Consider the following 18,605-nt stretch of genomic DNA (forward strand, 5'->3'; position numbering starts at 1 on the left):
GCGCAGAAAAGAAATAGTACTATCCAAATATGTAAGAGATATGTCGCTAAGTGTTGCAGTTATGGTAACAATGGATGGTGAAAGGGAGGAGGCTGAAACCAGCCGCTTCTTTCTTTTCCGCTTTTCACGCCGTCACCGCCTCTGGCAGAATGAACCCCCAATTGGGACTAGCGTGGGCCGCAACTTTTGTTCCGTCAACAGCGTGGAAGAGTGAAAGACTCCCCCGAAAGTCCGCAGTTTAGCTACCCCCGGCCATTCTCAATTACACACGCTCGCCATGGCGTCTCTTACAGAGTCTGTGGGCAAGCTGCCCCTGCGTCTACGCAATTTCTTCGCCCGCTATCCACCCCAGGTCTACTCTTCCCTGGTCGCACCGCGCCCGACAGCCCCGGAGGGCGAAGCATCCGCCGAACAGAACCTGCCATCTCCATACACTCCCGACCGTGATGCCAAGGGAGCTCACAAAGAAGACCGCGAGGCCTTTTCCTTCTCTCGTGCTCTTCTGCACAATGACCCCAGCAACCAGAACCCCTTCCTGCCCCGGAAGATCTTCACCACTGGAAAGTGGATCGGACCGCGCTACGGACTGCGACAACAGGCCGACCTCGTGAAACTGGCAATCAAATACAATGTCGAGCCTCTTCTTCCTCCCAGCACCAAGTCAACCGAGTACAAGGAGGCCCGCCTGGCTGAGCGAGGTCTGCGTATCAAGGGTACCGGTATTGGCCAGAAGGTCAAGGGTCACAAGTGGGAGCGTACGATGGAGGCACGTCTCGAGGATCGTCGCAAGGCGATGACCGAGATGCCGGAGATGATCCGTTTGTGGAAGCAGGTACGTTTGACTTCCAGTTCAGCTGAGCCGAGAACCCTTGTCCGAGAGGAGGAACATGCACTAATTCGATCTATAGCGCGGTCACGGTCGTGGCTGGAGACAATGGCCCAAGCGGTAAACCAGATGAACACGTTGTGTTCATGTTTGTTCTTCGCTCTCGCCTGTCGACATTCACCCACGCTGCCCATCTCGTTTTGGCAATCCTCGGCAGACGCATCTGTATGAAATCATTTGCAGGGGTTTGGGATGGAGTTCTCTCTTCTTTTCTTTTCTTTCTTCTTGTCTGATCATATTACCTGTACTATATAAAGCGACTGGGCATGTGGTCCATCATGCTTCCCCTTTCCCGCAGAGGCTTTCCCTCGCGGATGATTTCTGTGTGCATATTACCGCAGTAATCTGAATCAAAATCCGATATCACAGAGACTATTAAAGTGGTGCGGCTGAGTGGGTGCAACCTTCGAAGAGACCCTCATCGAGACATCAAATTCCGGGTCCTTCGTAGGCCATATTACCTTCATGGCATTGGCAGGGTTGGCAGCCATGTGCATGCCTCCGTGGGTTACTACAAGTAGCTACCTAAGATAGAATGGATTGGCCAATCTATTCCATCTTAGGTAGCTACTGGGAAGGCAGAGATCAAGGGTTTCAAACTTTGCAACACCACTGTACCAGTACCAGTACAGTTACGGTGGCTAGGTAGTAGTGCCTGGCCAACGGGGCTGAATGCAAGTGGACTCGATGTTCTATATCTGGCCAGTATTTAACGAGGCACTACTGAACAATACTTTTGTTCCTGCGGCAATTTAATGCATCAAATCGCACTTTGCTTATTCCTAGTAGCTAGCTTATTGCCTGCCATCTCCCAGTCTATAGGCCCAGTGTATACCAATGATCATTCCAAAGTTCTCTGACAGTAGGAATTATTGATGCCAAGCCTGGATAGTGTAACGCCTAGGCATCTTCCACTGGATTAGCATGGAGCATTCCATATGTTATATCCATAGTTTTTTTTTAGCTTTTATTTATAGTACAAAGATTAGTTAGTGGAAACTTAACAAGGCTCCAGGGCTGTTTTAGACCTAAGATTCATCTTCGGGTAGTGATGAATAGAGTACTACGACGGCTTACCGTACCTAGTAGGTATACTACCCAAATCCTAAATAAATAAACACTGCCCGCTCTTCATATTCTTAGGTAATCTCTAACGGTCTGCACTACTAGTACCTAATTTTATGCACCCGGAATACGAACAGCCTTGAAGCTTACAGGGTAAGTTGACGCGGTATGCCCTGACGGACTCTTAGGCCCTTGAGTCGGCTAGCCCTCCTGCATTCGGTGCAGATGTTGGGAATCCACCGAGGCGCCACCTGGCACCTTAAAGATTCGTCAGCTAGTAGTACCATGTACTAGTACTGGGTAGAAGATTGTGATATAGGATGATATTGGAATGGATATGCGGTAGTACCTGCGGGTGAGAGTGGGGGCGGGCTTTGATAGGTGGGGGTAGTATGTATATTTATGAAGCGAGCTCGGTTATGTACTGGGTATATTGATCCATGTCAATGACGGTGGGAAGGTCCCTTGCTCTCGGAAGTTTGAATGACTTCTTCCAAAGGTTCTCCGCACAATTGAGCAGTGGCTTCCAAGGTTGTCAAAGTGTCAGTGTCAAAGACCCCGAGAAATCCGCACTCGCCCGCATCCCCGCAAGAGTGTGTCATGTGACCCGCCACAGGCCAAACACAAACAGCAGAGTTACTCTTCCTTACTTTCATGACTTTCACTTTCACTTTCACTTTTGCCTCTGTCATTCGGACTTGATCCTCGGACTCTCGGACTGTCAGAATTACAAAATCAAGGTCCCCTTCAGGGATGTGTTGTTCACTTGGCGCGGACAAGATCCACTTCTGGCCCCATTCCACTTCCACCTCTCGGTAAGCTCCGATCCCTTTATACTTGCATATCCGCCTTATCAACTGCCCTTGTCCCCCTCTCTGTAAACCAATTTTCAATCCTCGTCTTTACATCCGTGAACGATGTGAACACTGCTTTAGTTCCTACAGACACGCAGAGAGTGATTGACCTCGTTTGAACCAACTCTGACAACTCTGTTTTGTTAGTACCCAAGTCATCTTTGACTAAGGTGCATGAGCACTCGACGATCTACCACGTGGCTGTCGACAATCATTGACGTGCAGCGAGACAGAAACTCTAACAAACTCCAAGGAACCTGTCCTTGCCGCTCGTTCATGCAGGCTGTGCATATCTGATTTCCATTTCACATCATGGCTACTCCTACTCCAGAAAGTCGTCCCATCGGATATAGCTATGGCTATTCAGACGACGTGGACAAGATTCGCGAGCAGGAATATCCCCACCTTGACAGTATGAAAATCACTGACTGCTACGTGAAGTGAACTTACTAATACATTTCAATCGTCCCAGAAACAACTTACGCCGATCATGCTGGCACGACGCTCTATGCGAAGTCCACGATCGAAGAGTTCTCCAAGGATATGATGTCCGGCCTCTTTGGAAACCCACATTCCGTGTCTCTCTCCTCCCAGCTTTCTACCACCCGAACTGATGATATTCGACTGAGGGTTCTACGCTTTTTCAACGCTGATCCGGATGAATTTGATCTGGTCTTCGTGGCTAATGCAACGGCCGCCATCAAGGTCGTCGCCGACAGTCTCCGTGACGCTGATCACCGGGGCTTTTGGTATGGTTACCACATTGATGCTCACACGAGTCTCATCGGAGTTCGTGAACTTGCAGAGTTGAACCATCAATGCTTTATGAGTGATGCCGACGTCGACAAATGGATCCCTGAGATAGCCTCGAACCCAACAAAGGCACCCAGACTGTTCGCCTTTCCGGGCCAGTCCAACTTGAACGGCCGACGTCTCCCTCTACGCTGGTGCAAGGAAATCCGAGCCGCTTCTAATGGTGGCAATGTGTTTACTTTGCTCGATGCGGCCTCAATGGTTTCGACCTCCCCGCTGGACATAGGTTCTGTTGCCCCAGACTTCACCGCACTGAGCTTCTACAAGATTTTCGGATTCCCTGACTTGGGTGCCCTGATTGTGAAGAAAAGTGTTAGCCATTTGTTTGACCGACGCCGATACTTCGGTGGAGGTACTGTGGAAATGGTCTTGGCATCTGGTAGCCAGTGGCATGCAAAGAAGGAGTCTTCTCTTCACGCGCGACTCGAGGATGGCACTCTGCCATTCCACAGCATTATTGCTCTCGATGCCGCCATAAACACACACGAAAGACTCTATGGCTCCATGGCCAACATCTCATATCACACGGCATTCCTGGCAAAACAGCTCTACGATAGACTGTCCGCTCTGAAACACTGGAACGAGACGAAAGTCTGCGAGATCTACCATGCAAACTCCGTTTATGGCGACCCAAAGAGCCAAGGTCCCATTCTTGCCTTCAACCTTCGCAATAGTCAGGGTGAATGGGTTCCAAAATCCGAGGTGGAGAAATTGGCTACAGTCCAAAATATCCAGATGCGAACCGGAACGGTGTGCAACCCTGGAGGCGCCGCATGCTCTCTCGGATGGACATCGGCAGAGATGCGCCATGCCTACTCGAGCGGTGTGCGATGTGGTGATGCTCATGACGTTATGGGCGGTCGACCTACTGGTGTCTGCCGAGTTAGCTTTGGTGCAATGACAAATATGAAGGACATCGACTCCGTCGCTGACTTCGTCGAAGAGTTCTACGTGGAGAAGGTTCCCCCTATCGTCGCACTCACCCCACCCTTGGAAGAAGGCGATGTCTTCGACCGTCACTGGTACATCGAAAGCCTTTCGGTATTCCCAATTAAGAGTTGTGGTGCTTTCAAAATCCCTGAGGGCAAACGTTGGGAAGTCAAGAAAGAAGGTCTAGCATGGGACCGCGAGTGGTGTCTCATCCACCAAGGAACAGGTGCTGCTCTCAGCCAGAAAAGGTATCCTCGCATGGCTCTCATCCGCCCCTCGATTGATCTCGACCGCGGCATTTTGCGACTTACCTGTGGTGAATCCACTGAACAAATGACCCTCGAAATTTCACTTGGCTGGGAAGAAACCAGTCTCATCTCAACTTCGCTATGTCAAAATTCCGGTCGCAAAAAGGCGACCATGGTATGCGGCGACCAAATCTCGCTACATGCATACGCATCACCGGTTGTTTCAGCCTTTTTCTCCGATTTCCTGGGCGTCCCGTGCACGCTTGCGCGCTTCCCTTCCCAATCTGCCACCAGATTCTCACGTCCACCCCGCCTCTCTGGTGCGTGGAAGAGCAAGTTCCGGAAGTTGCTCATGCCCGGATCCTTCCCCCCTGACCTCCCACCACCTGTCGTTGAACAGACTCGCCAGCAAGGCAAACCCTTGACGCTATCCAACGAGATGCCTATCCTTGTTGTTTCCCGTTCATCTGTGAATCGTCTTAATGAGACAATCAAAGCGAACTCCAAACAAGGCTCAGGCGCCGGCAAAGCCGTAGCGGCCGATGTGTTCCGCGGCAACATAGTTGTCGCTGAGCGACTTACTCGTATCGGTGACGCAGAACAGCCTTATGCCGAAGACCACTGGTCTGGCCTACGCATCGGGCCCGATGAACTTCGTATCGATGTTCTCGAGGGATGCCAGCGTTGTCAGATGGTTTGCATCGACCAGTTTACTGGACTGCGACGCTCCGAGCCATTCTCTACCCTGGCAAAGACCAGAAACATCGATGGTAAGATCCAGTTCGGTCGCTATGCCGCTCTCTCCCGAGCGGAAGTCGACGAACTTGAGTTTGAACCACTTGATCGCCGCACGGTCATGGTGGGTGATGTTGTTACGCCAACTTTCATGTAGATTTGTGATACCCCCGTTCTGGAAGCAGATGGAGTTAATAGGTTTATGTTCATGTTCATGTTTGTAAGTCACGGAGTGGATTTTCATGGGCTCACAGTGCCCTTTGTTTCAGGCGTCCTCGACATGTTTATGGGTTGTGTTTAATGTGTAGTCTTCGAGTTTTCTACATTTGTTTGTTCCTTTCGGGATTCACCTTCGCGTGTTTCAATTCAATTTCTTTTCTATTCATGTCAATTCTGATACCCTGAATTATCACAATGTACCTGGATAAAGTGGAAAAGCTTTGAACAATAATTTATTTGATTTTTCATAATTATCTTTGTAACCCCACACGCGACTAAAACATCGAGAACTGTTCACATAATGACCTGGTTGTGATTTCCGTTCATTGGAAGATTCATCAGGTCTCTCGTTGTATTTGGACAACTCACGCTCCAGGCGCTCTATCTCCTGCTGCTGCTTGCAAAATTCTGATTTTTGAGCCAGATCGCTTCTCTCCAGCATTCGCTGGGGTGGAGTCAGCCGTGATGAATCACTCGAAGTCTCCTCACTTGATTCGCTTTTGGATGATACGTGCTTATCTTCTCGATATGATCTATTCCTTCGCCTGTTGTTACTGTTCTGGGTTGCTGCAGGGGAGGATACACCAAGAAGTACCGGAGCATCGGTACGTCGGCCTGGTGAAAGTGAGATTGGAGATTCATGCGGGGACATCACGGGAGACTCTTCAAAGTAGATTATATTCCGTGAGGTCGGTGGATTCTGTCGCTCTTTGAGGTCCTTGGCTTGTTTTGTTCGGGGGTTTTATTGCCGGCTTCACCATCTCACCGGGAGGGCGAGGACGATTCTTTCCTGTTGGCTTATGATAATGCGGGATGCCCTTCTGACCAGGGAGGAAATTGGTACTAGTTGGACTGAAATCCATCTGGGATGGCTGTGGCGGGAAATCTCGCTCGGATTCCACCGTCACATCTGACTCTGGCGGCTTTTCGTCGTCAATACTTTGCTCTTGTAAGAGGATTTGGATCAAATCACGCTGCTCCTGGACTAGAGTCGGGACTTTTTTGCTGTTAAAAGTTAAGAATCAGTTGTCACAGATGCAAGAGTCATTGTCAAGGTACCTTCGAATCTGACCCGCATACGTGATCACATTAAGTAGAAGTAACATCGTAGCCTTCAACCTCTCCAAGCTCTTCTTCAGTTGATCGACACTAGACTCATGATATGCTATCCGAAGTTTGCCCGCGACCTGCTGAAATCGACCTTTGCCCCGTTGGTCATTATCATCAATGACACTCTGAATTTGTCGAAGTACATCCCAAGGCTGATCGAGAACAACATGCAAAGTGCGAAAAGCCTCCTTCGAACACAGCTTCGATGCCTCCTCTTTCAGATTATCCCATAGCTCGCTTAAAATGGCGCTGACGAGCCCGAGATCTCGTTCGACAGGAGGTGGACAGACTCACTGGCGTTCTTGACCCTCTGGTAGAAGGAAAATAATTTGACGGATAATTTGGCGCCCAGGTCTGCAACTTGGATGACAATGGCGGCTACATAAGAATAATTAATATGTTTAAAGGAGTTCGGGGAAGTCGAATCCCTTTATTTCGATCACCGACAGCCTCAAGGCCAGACATGATAGAAATGCCCTACCACGCGATCCCCGATTTAGGGTCGAGATGCGTGAACAGTCAAGAGACTAGAAGTGGGGTTATTCATCGTGTTAGGTGGGGTTGGCGCTTGGACGTGTCAGCAAGGTACATTTTCGAGGTGTCCGTTGTATCTCGTATGTTATTTGAAGTAGGATTAGTCTGACGGTGATGATTTTCTGAAATCGCCCACTTCAAATCCTTAAAGTAGTATTTTTTGTATGATGGAGAAGGGTGAGGTGCCGAAAGTGCACACAAAAATACCCCCGCAGTCCCTCCAGAATGCAAGCCGGCTGTTTCATACTGACCAGAGATGTATTCTGACCAATACCCATAGAGGGCGACGGAACTAGAGAGATAATAGATGATTACGCCTCCAACGAGGTTTTCATTGCATTATTCGGAATAGATGCTAGCAATAGAATAATACTAGAAGTTCTAGCCATTAGGTTTCTATTCGGCCATCCAAGGCCTCCACAAGTACAGGACTGCCCAGGTGAGTCTGCTCGGAATTGGATGCATCGGAGTCCGGTTGAACTACCATTAGTTGGCTTGAGGCTAGTTACTATTTAAACATCAACTATTGAATGGTCTAAAGTACTCCTAGTACTAGTAATAGTGTGATTTCAGCTTGTCCAAGACTTTCTGCGGCCTTGGCAAGCTTTGAAGGAATGCTGAAGATCAGCACAGTTTATATTTCCACCAATTAATATCTCGCTTATCCTGGTTCAACCTGCCGATCCCTTCACTTTTTGACCAACAGCATTGGCATCAATCCCGAAACGCCTGCTCAGCTCGATCAGATGACTATACCGAGAACTCATGAATGTCAAGGTCTAACATCAACGCCATATTATTTCTTCTAGCCAAGACTTTTAATATCTTTCAGAAACCATTAAGGTGCCAGCCCCCGAACACGTGGGTACGAGTAGTGGAACCTTTTCAAAGCTGTAGCTAAGACATCTCGCCTACTGGTAACTTCTAGTAGAGATAATAAACCTCTAGACGTACATTAAATAGGGCAACGGCCTGTCATTTCCGAAGTTCCAATCATCCTTTGGTCATCTGCCCACGTTTCGGAGCTTTCGTCATGTTAGTAACAAGCGTGGCTTGCAGTAGCGTCAAAAGGTGCAGAACTAAGCTTAACCGAAGCTGTTACCACGCCGAATGTTCTTCCCCACTTCCCTGATTTATGTACCTGCATACTGCATAAAAAGGGAGAGATTCTTCGCGAATATCAGAAAGAAACAGAACACGTACCATATTGATTTCGTTCCAGTGAAAATGAAGAGTTTTATCGCTTCAAGCATACTTCTCGTGGCGGGCGTTCAAGCTGCTACGAGCGGAGAATTTACCGCCCTTAGCTTCAATGTTGCTGGCTTGCCATCTATCCTGCAGTCTAATGACGTTGAAGGTGACAAGACAGATAATGCCGGACAACTTGGTAAATACTTCTCCGAGTATGGATACGATATAATCAACATGCAGGAGGTACTTTTGATGATGGATCTTTCAATTTTCAGCACATGGCTAACTATACTTGTAAGGACTTTAATTACCATGCTTACATCTATGCAGCCGATGACCACGCTTATCGAACAGCCACATCCGGTGGCGCTGCAATTGGAAGTGGTCTGAATACCATCTCCAATTATGACTGGCTTGATTTCACACGCATCAAGTGGAATACATGCTCTGATGCATCTGGTTCTGATTGTCTGACTCCCAAGGGTGTTACCTTTATGAGGTGGAACCCAGCCGATGGAGTCTTCATTGACTTTTACAACCTCCACGCGGATGCTGGGTAAGGCAAGACCCCATTCACACTTATCCTGGGTATACTTATTGATGGACAATAGAACTGAGGATGACGACGAAACCGCTCGCAACAGCAATCTCCAACAGGTCGCTGACTATATTGATACCTGGTCAACCGGAAACGCAGTTGTGGTCATGGGCGATACAAACAGCCGATACACCCGATCTGATGATACCGGGATCCGTGTCTTCAAGTCGCAAAATAAACTGAAGGATGTCTGGGTTGAGCTAGAGATGAACAACGTGTATCCGACAGCGGGTGCGGATGCGATTCTATGCGACAACCCCTCTACAATTGAGACGTGCGAAACAGTTGACAAGGCCTTGTATCGCGGATCAGACCTTGTCACGCTATCGGCTGAAGGCTTTCGCTATGACGGCGATAACTTTCTCAACACCGACTCTGCCTATCTGGGTGCTGTACTTTCTGATCACAACCCAATTCTGGTCAATTTCACCTGGGAGAGCGCAAGCTCTCGTCGACAAAGTCAATTTTCTGGTGGCCCTCATGGGGATTGGTTCAATGATCTTCCTAATATCCCATCCTCTCCGACTACATCCGTCATAACTTTCGCGGGTGCCAATCGACTCGATAGTGTGGCGTTGAAGCTGAGCGACGGTACCACGTTCAGCCATGGAGGTACGGGTGGAACTGCGGTTTCTCTCACACTCGGCTCGGATGAGTACTGGGTTAGGACTGAAATTTGTACCGGCACGTATAATAACGAAACTCGAAATTTCTACATCAAGGCTACGACCAGTGCAGGTAACACATTGGAAGCTGGTACATCGACTGATAGTTGCTCGACCTTTACGGCCGATGATGGATTTGCTGTCGTCGGATTTATGGGTCAAGATGGAGATGAGATTGATCAGCTCGCATTGATATATGCAGCCTATTAATTGCCAGATCTAAATTTAAGTTCACAAAGGTCTGGCCTAGCATAGTTACCCCCAGAGCCTGTGCAGCCCCAGTGCGTGTGGAAATCATACCATTTCGTATTGAGTCGAGATACATCTGGAGGAGCATGTGAAGTCTGTCTTTGTATCTCGCTTTATGCTTCGCGGTGATGAAAACTGGATCTTGGATACTGAGGTCTAGAATCTTGACTTGGGTCCAAACAGTCTAGCAGATCTATACATGAATTGTTTTCCTGTCAGAAGGCTGTTCCCGGCGCCGAAAATTAGCACTGCATTCCACAAATCCGCATAGAAAATCATTAATCAATATACATTAGGCGATTAATTAAAGGCATACGAGAAATGGAATGAATAATTGGATAAGCAAGGTCGCAAGTACCCTAGAACAACGAGGAGACAGATGATATGGTGAGCCCCAATAGCAAGTGAGAGCCCATAGCCTAGTAGATACAAACTCATCGCTTAGTATTTACCTCAATAATATCAGAACTTTCCTCTTGATATAATTCACCACCCTCAATTGCCTCAAGTGTATGGTTCTTTGTCTCCGGGATCCACAGTGTCACAAGTGCAGTGAACAACATAATCCCAGAGAAAAGCCCGAGAACACCATCTAAACCAATACTATCCTCAACTGTTCCGAAGACGAATGACGTGAGAATGGCGCCGCATTTTCCTGAAGCCGCAGAAATTCCGTGAGCCGTTCCCCGAACGCGGGTTGGAAATACCTCCGCGGGAAGTAGAAACGTAGTAACATTGGGCCCTACTGTCAGAAGAAATTGGGAGATTGCAAAGACAATCATCAAACCTGCCGTTGAAGTGTGTGCTGTAGGTGAGCTGATTCCAGCCCAAATAGCGTACATAATGCAGACTCCAACACATGCCAAGAATTGTTGGCGCACGCGGCCAATACGGTCGGGGAGGAAGATCCCGACATAGAAGCCTGGCAAGTATCCCTATCTATCGTTAGCCTTTTGTATAGAATATTGGTATCATTTTTGAAAGAAACTCTTACGGCTGCCTGTACAATGATGTTTCCGATAGCGGTATTGTATAAGGTCTCCCAAGGGGTTGCTCCCTTCGCGAAGCCGATTCGAGTGAGCACGATACTCTGGTTGAGGTTTACTCCATAATAGGCAATGTCGCTGCATGAAGTTAGTTTAGACTTCAGCAGGTGAAAATGACGCGATGTACAAAAGAAACCAGGCCGCAGATGTTGCGAAGAGAACGCGGGCATGCTTCCAGTCGCCGAAATACTCTCGAAAGTCACGCCATTGTTGCTTAAGATCACGCTTCTGGCCGGTAGCCTCATCGCAAACATCTACAGAACGTTAGATTATACAACTTAGAAGTCGGATAGAAAGACTCACATTGCTTGTAGGGCAATGTCTCTGCAATGGTTAAGCGGGCGTAGAGAGTGAATATAGCCGGAATGATACCAATGCCCAAAAGGAGACGCCAAACCCATTCTAAATGGGCTACGTTTGCTGCAATGGATCCTTGGAATGCCCTGAGAAGGACGAGAAAAACAATGCTAGCTGCCATGTTTCCGAGACCGATATTCGAGAAGACGGTCAAGACTTGGGTTGCACGGGTACCGAAGGGCGATTTCTCCGCGGCAAGAGAGGATGAGAGAGGATAGTCTAAGAGATTAGTTATCGCATGATTTTAAATTGCCACGAAAGAATGGAATTGTGCATACCAGCTCCAATGCCCACTCCAGTCAAAACCCGAAAAATGGCCACCCACGCCGTGATAGATCGTGGATCCATGCCTTTCCAGGGCAGTAGAATAACCAGCAAGGTACCAAAAATTGTCAAGAGAAGCTCTTTGCCATATATGGTGTGACGCCCCCAAACATCACTTAGAACCCCAAAGAGCAGTTGGCCAACGACCATTCCAAGGCTCAAGCCACCCTTCATCACGTCACTGTCAACCGTCGGAACCTTGCCATCTTGATAGTACAGGTATCCAAGAATGGGAACCACTAATGGATGCCGTGTTAGTAATCTAGCTGAATAGAAATTGTCTTTGAAACATTTCATACCAAGACCGATAGTCAAATTGAGATAACCATCCGCGAAGAACCCAACTCCCGCCGTGGTAATGAACCGGACCTTGGATCCCAGTGAGGCCATTGATGATATAAAATGCAGGAAATATTAACAATTTTTCAAACAGGACACCAAGCTAAAAGCTGATAATTTTGAGAAGAGAGATTTTCCGTGGGTAGCATTTGCAAGCAAACATACTAGATGTCGAGATGATGTAGTTTTCGATTGGAGTAATTATATACTAGGCAAACAGTATATTCGAGAAATAGAAGTACCAGTATCGCCCAGACCCGGCATCAAGCCCGTGGTAGATACTCAAGACTCTAACACCAAGCGACTAGAGCCTAAAGCAACGAGCAATGAGCAACGCGGGTGTTGGCACGAGGCCCACCACTTCGCTAGGCGCGCCAAAGGTCTTCCCCAGTCAACGGCTCCCCGTCCCCACGTGCACCTGGCCTTGCCCCGCCTGTCCCACCCGCTCCGCTTCTCCCCATCCCACCGGGTATAATTTCGGTGCGAAGTCCTGCGGTGTTCTTTTACACTCTTCACAGAATCGAATTCAATCTTGCAAGGAAAGTCTAGACAATATCCGTGCACGGATCTGTCATGACAATTGCTGCAGTCTTGGTTGATCCTTTTACTTGGTGAGATCGACTCGGCAGTTGACCCTCCGAACGATCCCGATACACCATGGAGGGCGCACCATTACCCTCCCCACTGGAGGTGAATGCATTGCGAGACTCATTCGGTGATCGAAAGCCACCGGATATCACTCGAAAGATCACTGCTTGCGTTGCTTGCCGAAAACAGAAGGTACGATATGACGTACCCTTGGGGGGTACAATCAAGCTAAAAGAAACTCAATAGGTCAAATGTCATATGCGTGATGGCCAGATACCATGCTCACGGTGCAAAAAGAGAGGGTTGCCATGTGCGGTCAATCGAAGCTTACAGACTCTACTCGAGCAGGATGTGACGTGAGTGGTACTGATATATTCACTCCTTTCCGAGGTTCTATTGTTGTACTAGTATTACTCGGACTTGGCTAATTATAACCATTCGCAGATGGAAAGGAGCAGTTGTCCAAAAGATCAAACGGCTTGAAGACGCTATTGCCAAAATAGCCACCAAGGTTGATATCCCTGAGTTGGGAACAAAGTCACAAAATGAGGAGCATTTAGACTCCATCAGTCCACCCGCGGTGGATATGACCAACGCGGACCTAGCAAGCCCGAGTCCAGAATCCCCAGTCCAGGATGAACAGTCGGCAAGCAACACCTGGAGAGTAGTTATGGACCCTCGAGGTGGTCCAGGATCCATCCCAGCGTCCAGTCTCTCTGACAATATTAGAGCCACTATGCCAAGTGGTTTATCAACGACTCGTCGGCCAGATCTGATATCCACCGGTTTAATTACAATGCGCCAAGGGCTTGCACTATTCGATACATACCACCTCCGCTTGGATCATTTCTTATATAGGATTCTTGGTGACCACATTAGTTTGGACTCAGTTCGCAACGCATCACCTTTGTTGACAGCGGCAGTTTGCACTGTGGGGGCTTTACATTCGCCTTCTCAAGGCCATCTCTTCGAAACGTGTTATTCGGAATTCAAAGGCTTGGTGTCTAGCCAAGTATTCTCGCGACACGTAAACGAGGACGACATTCGAGGTTTATGTATTGGTGCATTTTGGTTGCATGAATTGTCTTGGGCGTTAATTGGAAATGGTGAGTTTACCTTGATCATTCTATCTCTTGCACGCAGATGCTGATCTCGAAGCCGTCCGGATTGCATCCAATATTAATTTGCATAGCGGAATTTACAAGGCTCTCAAGGGCGACCGGGAAGGTTACATCCAAGCCCGCCTGTACTATTTAGTCTATGTCTGCGACCACCACTTCTCGATCGCATATGGCAGGCCTCCAATGTCACGCGAGGGATTCATCATCAATTCTGCCAGTAAATTGCTCGGAACTGAGAATGCAACTGAAGATGATGCCAGACTAGTCAGCCAGGTCAAAGAGTGGGCCATCTTGGGTCAGGTATTTGACACCTTCGGCGTCGATGTCGACACAGCTATTCATCCCCAGATAATACCACAACTCCGACGGTACTCAATCGCATTGGATACCTGGTATGCTGATTGGATTGAAAGCTTTCAAGAAAATCGTCGGGTGGGAAATTACCCAGCCAAGGGAGTTGGATTTCATTTCCATTTCGCAAAGCTCTATCTTTGTTCACATGCATTCCGCGGAGTCCCAGCCCTCGAGAATACGACGCAATATTTTTCTCCCGAGTTAGAAGAGATCGCCAACTCTGGTGTACTTGCCGCCATGTCAATTCTCCGAGTCATCGTCTCGGACCCGGAATTTCGGTCATTTATGAATGGTCTTCCTCTATACTTCGACACGATGCTCGCGTTCGCAGTGGTCTTTCTTTTGAAGGTGGCTACTAAATATGCAGCTGTGATACGGATTGACACCGAAAAAATCATATCCCTTGTTTCTCAGACGGTAGCTGCCCTTCGAGAAATAACCCAGCCAATGCATCGTCAGCATTTGCTAGTTACAATCTCGGAAGGGCTAGAGAAACTCCTCTACAAATGCCGAGCTCCGATACAATCAACGGACGAAGGAATAACGTATCAACCATCACCAGCAATGGACCCTCACGCCCAGTTTGATACAGCCTGGATGGAAAATATGGCGAGCTTTGACTTCCAGACCAATTTCCCCGATCTAGATGAATGGTGGCTTCATTATAATGCAGCGGTAGGATCTAGTGCACGGGGAATGCCATTGGGTTCATAACTTGAATATATTAACAAAGATTCAGAACAAGATCGAAAACATCATAGTTTCTCCAACTATTAGCTTTTTCATCTGTGCTTTTGATTTCCTTTGACATGAGAAGTGGAATATTCTGTTCACTCAGACCGCCGTGCGAACGCAAGGGGTGATCCTTGACAAGATCATGGTCAGACTTCTTACTCCCAATGACTGCAAAGTCCTTCGATATGACAACAATATCAGCTTCGCGGTCAAGCGGCATCTCGTACTTGCTCGCTGCATCGGGTCCGCTCAAAGCCTCCTCAACCTCGGGGATTGCGCGACAGAAGGAGAGCACGGACTGCAGGTTGATGACATCTTTCAAGTAGACTCGGACAAATGACCCAAGCGCGGCATGGTGCCGAACGAAAGGGTCAGTTATCGGGCAGATGACCCTGGAGAACTCTGATCCAAATTCATCATTGATGACTTCTTCCAGAAAGAGGACATTGGGTTCACCATCACTATTCGACTTTTGGCTCACTCCATGGTCTCCGGTAACCCCGATAATAGGAGCAAGACCAACCAGTATCTGAAGTCGCACGTCAATTGATCCCATAAACTCATCCGCCTCTTTACTTCCAGGTGGATACTTATGCTGAATATAGTCAGACAGTGTAAGATACAAAAAGTCCGATCGTCCTTCCTGGAGTAATTTTATTCCCGCATCGAGGACGAATAGGGACAGTTCTCCTGAATATTGGCCTGGAGCAGGTTGACCTAGCCATTCCCCCACATTATCAATGCTGTTCTCATCAAGCGTGCAGTCAGCTGCACGCTCCGCTGAAAAGCAAATGGCACCCTTATCAAGACCATGTCCCAGGATTCTCCGCAGTTTATCCTTGGCAGTGATTGCAGCGATACGCACACCGCGTTGATGCATCTGCTCAAGTAAAGTGGATCCTTTAAGGAGCGAGTCATCGGTTATCATCTTTTCCTCTCCCGTCTTCCGATCAAGGAAGAAGTTCCCAGCAATTCCGTGGACCGCTGGAGGTGCACCAGTGATGATGGATACATTGTTCGGATTGGTAAAAGAGGGCATGCAACTTTTAGCTTTGGAATGGAATCCATGATCAACGAATTTCTTGAATGTCGGTAACAGGCCTCTCTCAAAAGCGGACTCGAGATACTGCGGGTCGAATCCATCGATGCATATGACAACGGTGGGTGTACTCGGAATGTGGTACTCCCTGGAGTGAAGCTTGAATTTTCCTCGTGACTCTGAATCCCATTAGCTATCGCTCGTAGCGAGGGGGGGGGGGTATCGCGAACCTAGTAGACACTGATATGCGATCTCTTCGTAGACCTCAAGTGCAGGCACAACAAGATCCGGGTCCTTGGATAGGTCATCCCATCTCCGGACAGCCAGTTTCTCTCCAAGCCAAGGGTCTTTTTTAGCTTCGAGAACCTCCTCATTAGTGAAACCCCCGCCCTTGAATCCTCATTAGCTTCAATGATCTCCACTTGAACTGATAAGAGCTAATGTACCTGGAACCGGAGAGTTCTCTTGCTCGTCTCACTAAGCCCATCATGATAGGTCTTGTCTGTGGCAACGAGATATCGCTTTGCCATAACATGGGCCCCGACAAGCTGACAGATCCTTTCACTGTATCCGATCTGACGTAGATAAGACTCGCCAAGAACTTCATGACTTTGTCGACCAATATAATGACCATCCGGCGTGATCATCTTCCCCATCTTTTCCGCGGCAGGAATGAAGCGGCCAACATCATGAAGCAATGCGGCAAGAATGACCTCAGGGTCCTGTCCGTATTGTGCAGATTGAGCTGCATGATTCGCGCATTGAAGAGAATGAGCCAATTGGGTGACTCGTTCGCCGAGATAATCGCCCTGGCCTTGAGCGTGGAGGAATTCGAAAAGTGTCTTGATCGTATTCCTCGTATGTTCTTCAACTGAACGCAAAATATGGGTTGACTGAGGAACCGCCATTTTGATATTCATGTTTGCTGTGAATCCAAGTGCGATGTATAATGCTTGCCTTGAGGCGATGCCCAACACGTTCTATAGAAGATGAAGAGATGCTGAAGGCAAGAAGTCCGGCAGGCATTGGAGCCCAGATAACACGTGCAGAAACCAAGTGTCTGATTCCTCACTACTTGTGCTCTAGTTCCCGCGATCCGTGGCGCTACCGCAGATGGCACGCAGGCGTCGGTGCGAAGGCCGGCGGTCCGTGCAGGCGGGAAGAACGCTCCCAAGGCAAAATGACCGGAGTGGAGCAGTAAAATGGGTGATCATTAGATATATAGCGCGATTCAGACGATTAACTATACCAGAACCGGGAATTGCGGTCTCGGGGGTGGTTGTACTGCTCCCGTTGGTCCCGGCGGCTTAAGTTATTTAAACTCACCCGCAGCCATACTTCACCAAACATTATTGCTTCAATTTCTGCCGCATTTTCAGAAAGCCAAGCTCCTCACATACCATGAGCTGCCTTACACCCGAGCAAGTGGACTTTTACCACCACAATGGCTACCTCCTTTTACGTGTCGCCGAGCACCAGCTTGTGGACCCAGCTAGCCTCGAAGAGTGGACCAGGGAGATTCAGGCTTGGCCTCGCGTGAAGGGTAAATGGATGCCCTATGATGAAATTAACATTAACGGCAAACGCCAACTTATGCGAACGGAGCGCTTTGTCGACTTTCACGCCCAGTATAAGAGTCTCATATGCGGTGAGAAATTGGGTCAAATTCTAAAAGCCGTGTCTGGTGATGTTTGTTCACTCCGAGAGAATGATTAAGCCTGCCCGAATTTGGCTAATAAACCCGTTTACAGGACATGCTCCTTTTCAAGGACAAAATTAATTACAAACAGCCCAATGGCAACGGATTCAAGGCTCACTTGGATGCCCCGGCATATGACCATATCGGCCGGATTGAACACGTCACTGCCAATATAGCTATTGACCCTGCGACAATTGAGAACGGCTGCCTTGAAGTTGTCCCCGGATCGCATAAAATGGTTGCAGAATTCTCTCAAGGCGGACAGATCACGACCGAATGGGAATCTGCACACGAATGGGTCTCGATTCCGTTGCAGCCGGGAGACATGATCGTCTTCGGCTCCCACCTCGCACATCGATCGGCAGAGAATAAGACCGATAAGCCCCGATCCAGTCTTTATGCCACCTTCCATTCTACGAAAGATGGAGTTGATCTAAGAGAACGCTATTATAAGCATCGGATGGAAATGTTTCCACCTGAGCATGGTAAGCTTTAGTCCCGTTGCGACTGCATAGATACCGGGATATTCGGCTAAACATCAACACATATTTAGAGCGCGTGGAGGGAAAGGATTATTCGCAGGGCTACAAGACTTATGGATTTGCAGCGCCATTCACTACAATCGACCAGGGCAAAATATCTGCCACTATGGTAGCAAACTAGTTATTCCTAAAGCCTGAGATACTCGGAAATCGAAAACTCATTCTCCACCTTTTCCCGTTTCGGTGCCCAATATTCGGACTCAGAAGTCTTTCAACTTCCTTTCTTTGATTTTCCAAATTTGACCAGCCAAATTGCAAAAAACCACAGATCCGACCCTAGACCCGCTTATCTATTTCATGCATTATCTTGTCGAGAGCGGGCATATCCTCCCATCGCTTGCCTAGGTGTGCCGCGGGCCCCTTC

The 18,605-nt window shown here is 48.3% G+C and overlaps 8 protein-coding genes across 8 annotated transcripts; 5 read left to right on the forward strand and 3 right to left on the reverse strand.

Annotated features, from left to right (window-relative positions):
- Positions 1 to 277: 277 nt before the first annotated feature.
- On the forward strand, positions 278 to 950 carry N7481_007628 (mitochondrial 54S ribosomal protein mL59; the record flags this gene model as incomplete). Its single annotated transcript, XM_057266847.1, has 2 exons — positions 278 to 832; positions 909 to 950. 2 exons carry the CDS (start codon positions 278 to 280, stop codon positions 948 to 950), a joined length of 597 nt encoding a protein of 198 aa, XP_057121048.1.
- A 2,167-nt stretch (positions 951 to 3,117) lies between these two features.
- hxB (putative molybdenum cofactor sulfurase protein (HxB)) lies at positions 3,118 to 5,688 on the forward strand (the record flags this gene model as incomplete). Its single annotated transcript, XM_057266848.1, has 2 exons — positions 3,118 to 3,217; positions 3,278 to 5,688. The coding sequence occupies 2 exons, from the start codon at positions 3,118 to 3,120 to the stop codon at positions 5,686 to 5,688; spliced, it is 2,511 nt and encodes an 836-aa protein (XP_057121049.1).
- Positions 5,689 to 6,415: 727 nt separating this feature from the next.
- Positions 6,416 to 7,325, reverse strand: N7481_007630 (uncharacterized protein; the record flags this gene model as incomplete). The annotated part of the gene is made up of 4 exons (XM_057266849.1): positions 6,416 to 6,755; positions 6,810 to 7,125; positions 7,155 to 7,238; positions 7,304 to 7,325. 4 exons carry the CDS (start codon positions 7,323 to 7,325, stop codon positions 6,416 to 6,418), a joined length of 762 nt encoding a protein of 253 aa, XP_057121050.1.
- A 1,296-nt stretch (positions 7,326 to 8,621) lies between these two features.
- Positions 8,622 to 10,058, forward strand: N7481_007631 (endonuclease/exonuclease/phosphatase family protein; the record flags this gene model as incomplete). Its single annotated transcript, XM_057266850.1, has 3 exons — positions 8,622 to 8,828; positions 8,885 to 9,141; positions 9,197 to 10,058. The coding sequence occupies 3 exons, from the start codon at positions 8,622 to 8,624 to the stop codon at positions 10,056 to 10,058; spliced, it is 1,326 nt and encodes a 441-aa protein (XP_057121051.1).
- A 491-nt stretch (positions 10,059 to 10,549) lies between these two features.
- On the reverse strand, positions 10,550 to 12,214 carry N7481_007632 (uncharacterized protein; the record flags this gene model as incomplete). The annotated part of the gene is made up of 6 exons (XM_057266851.1): positions 10,550 to 11,032; positions 11,092 to 11,221; positions 11,271 to 11,397; positions 11,447 to 11,719; positions 11,779 to 12,063; positions 12,124 to 12,214. Coding segments are annotated over 6 exons (1,389 nt in total), but the record flags the coding sequence as incomplete, so codon positions are not given.
- Positions 12,215 to 12,820: 606 nt separating this feature from the next.
- On the forward strand, positions 12,821 to 14,940 carry N7481_007633 (uncharacterized protein; the record flags this gene model as incomplete). Its single annotated transcript, XM_057266852.1, has 4 exons — positions 12,821 to 12,943; positions 12,998 to 13,107; positions 13,196 to 13,857; positions 13,910 to 14,940. 4 exons carry the CDS (start codon positions 12,821 to 12,823, stop codon positions 14,938 to 14,940), a joined length of 1,926 nt encoding a protein of 641 aa, XP_057121053.1.
- Positions 14,941 to 14,950: 10 nt separating this feature from the next.
- On the reverse strand, positions 14,951 to 16,920 carry N7481_007634 (Alkaline phosphatase-like alpha/beta/alpha; the record flags this gene model as incomplete). Its single annotated transcript, XM_057266853.1, has 3 exons — positions 14,951 to 16,179; positions 16,231 to 16,390; positions 16,447 to 16,920. 3 exons carry the CDS (start codon positions 16,918 to 16,920, stop codon positions 14,951 to 14,953), a joined length of 1,863 nt encoding a protein of 620 aa, XP_057121054.1.
- A 481-nt stretch (positions 16,921 to 17,401) lies between these two features.
- N7481_007635 (phytanoyl-CoA dioxygenase family protein) lies at positions 17,402 to 18,362 on the forward strand (the record flags this gene model as incomplete). Its single annotated transcript, XM_057266854.1, has 3 exons — positions 17,402 to 17,689; positions 17,752 to 18,184; positions 18,253 to 18,362. 3 exons carry the CDS (start codon positions 17,402 to 17,404, stop codon positions 18,360 to 18,362), a joined length of 831 nt encoding a protein of 276 aa, XP_057121055.1.
- Between the last annotated feature and the right edge of the window lie 243 nt (positions 18,363 to 18,605).

The sequence above is a fragment of the Penicillium waksmanii genome (assembly GCF_028829765.1).
Source record: "Penicillium waksmanii strain IBT 27052 chromosome Unknown utg000007l:1.0-4314555.0:1.0-4317578.0, whole genome shotgun sequence".
Lineage (NCBI taxonomy): Eukaryota > Fungi > Ascomycota > Eurotiomycetes > Eurotiales > Aspergillaceae > Penicillium > Penicillium waksmanii.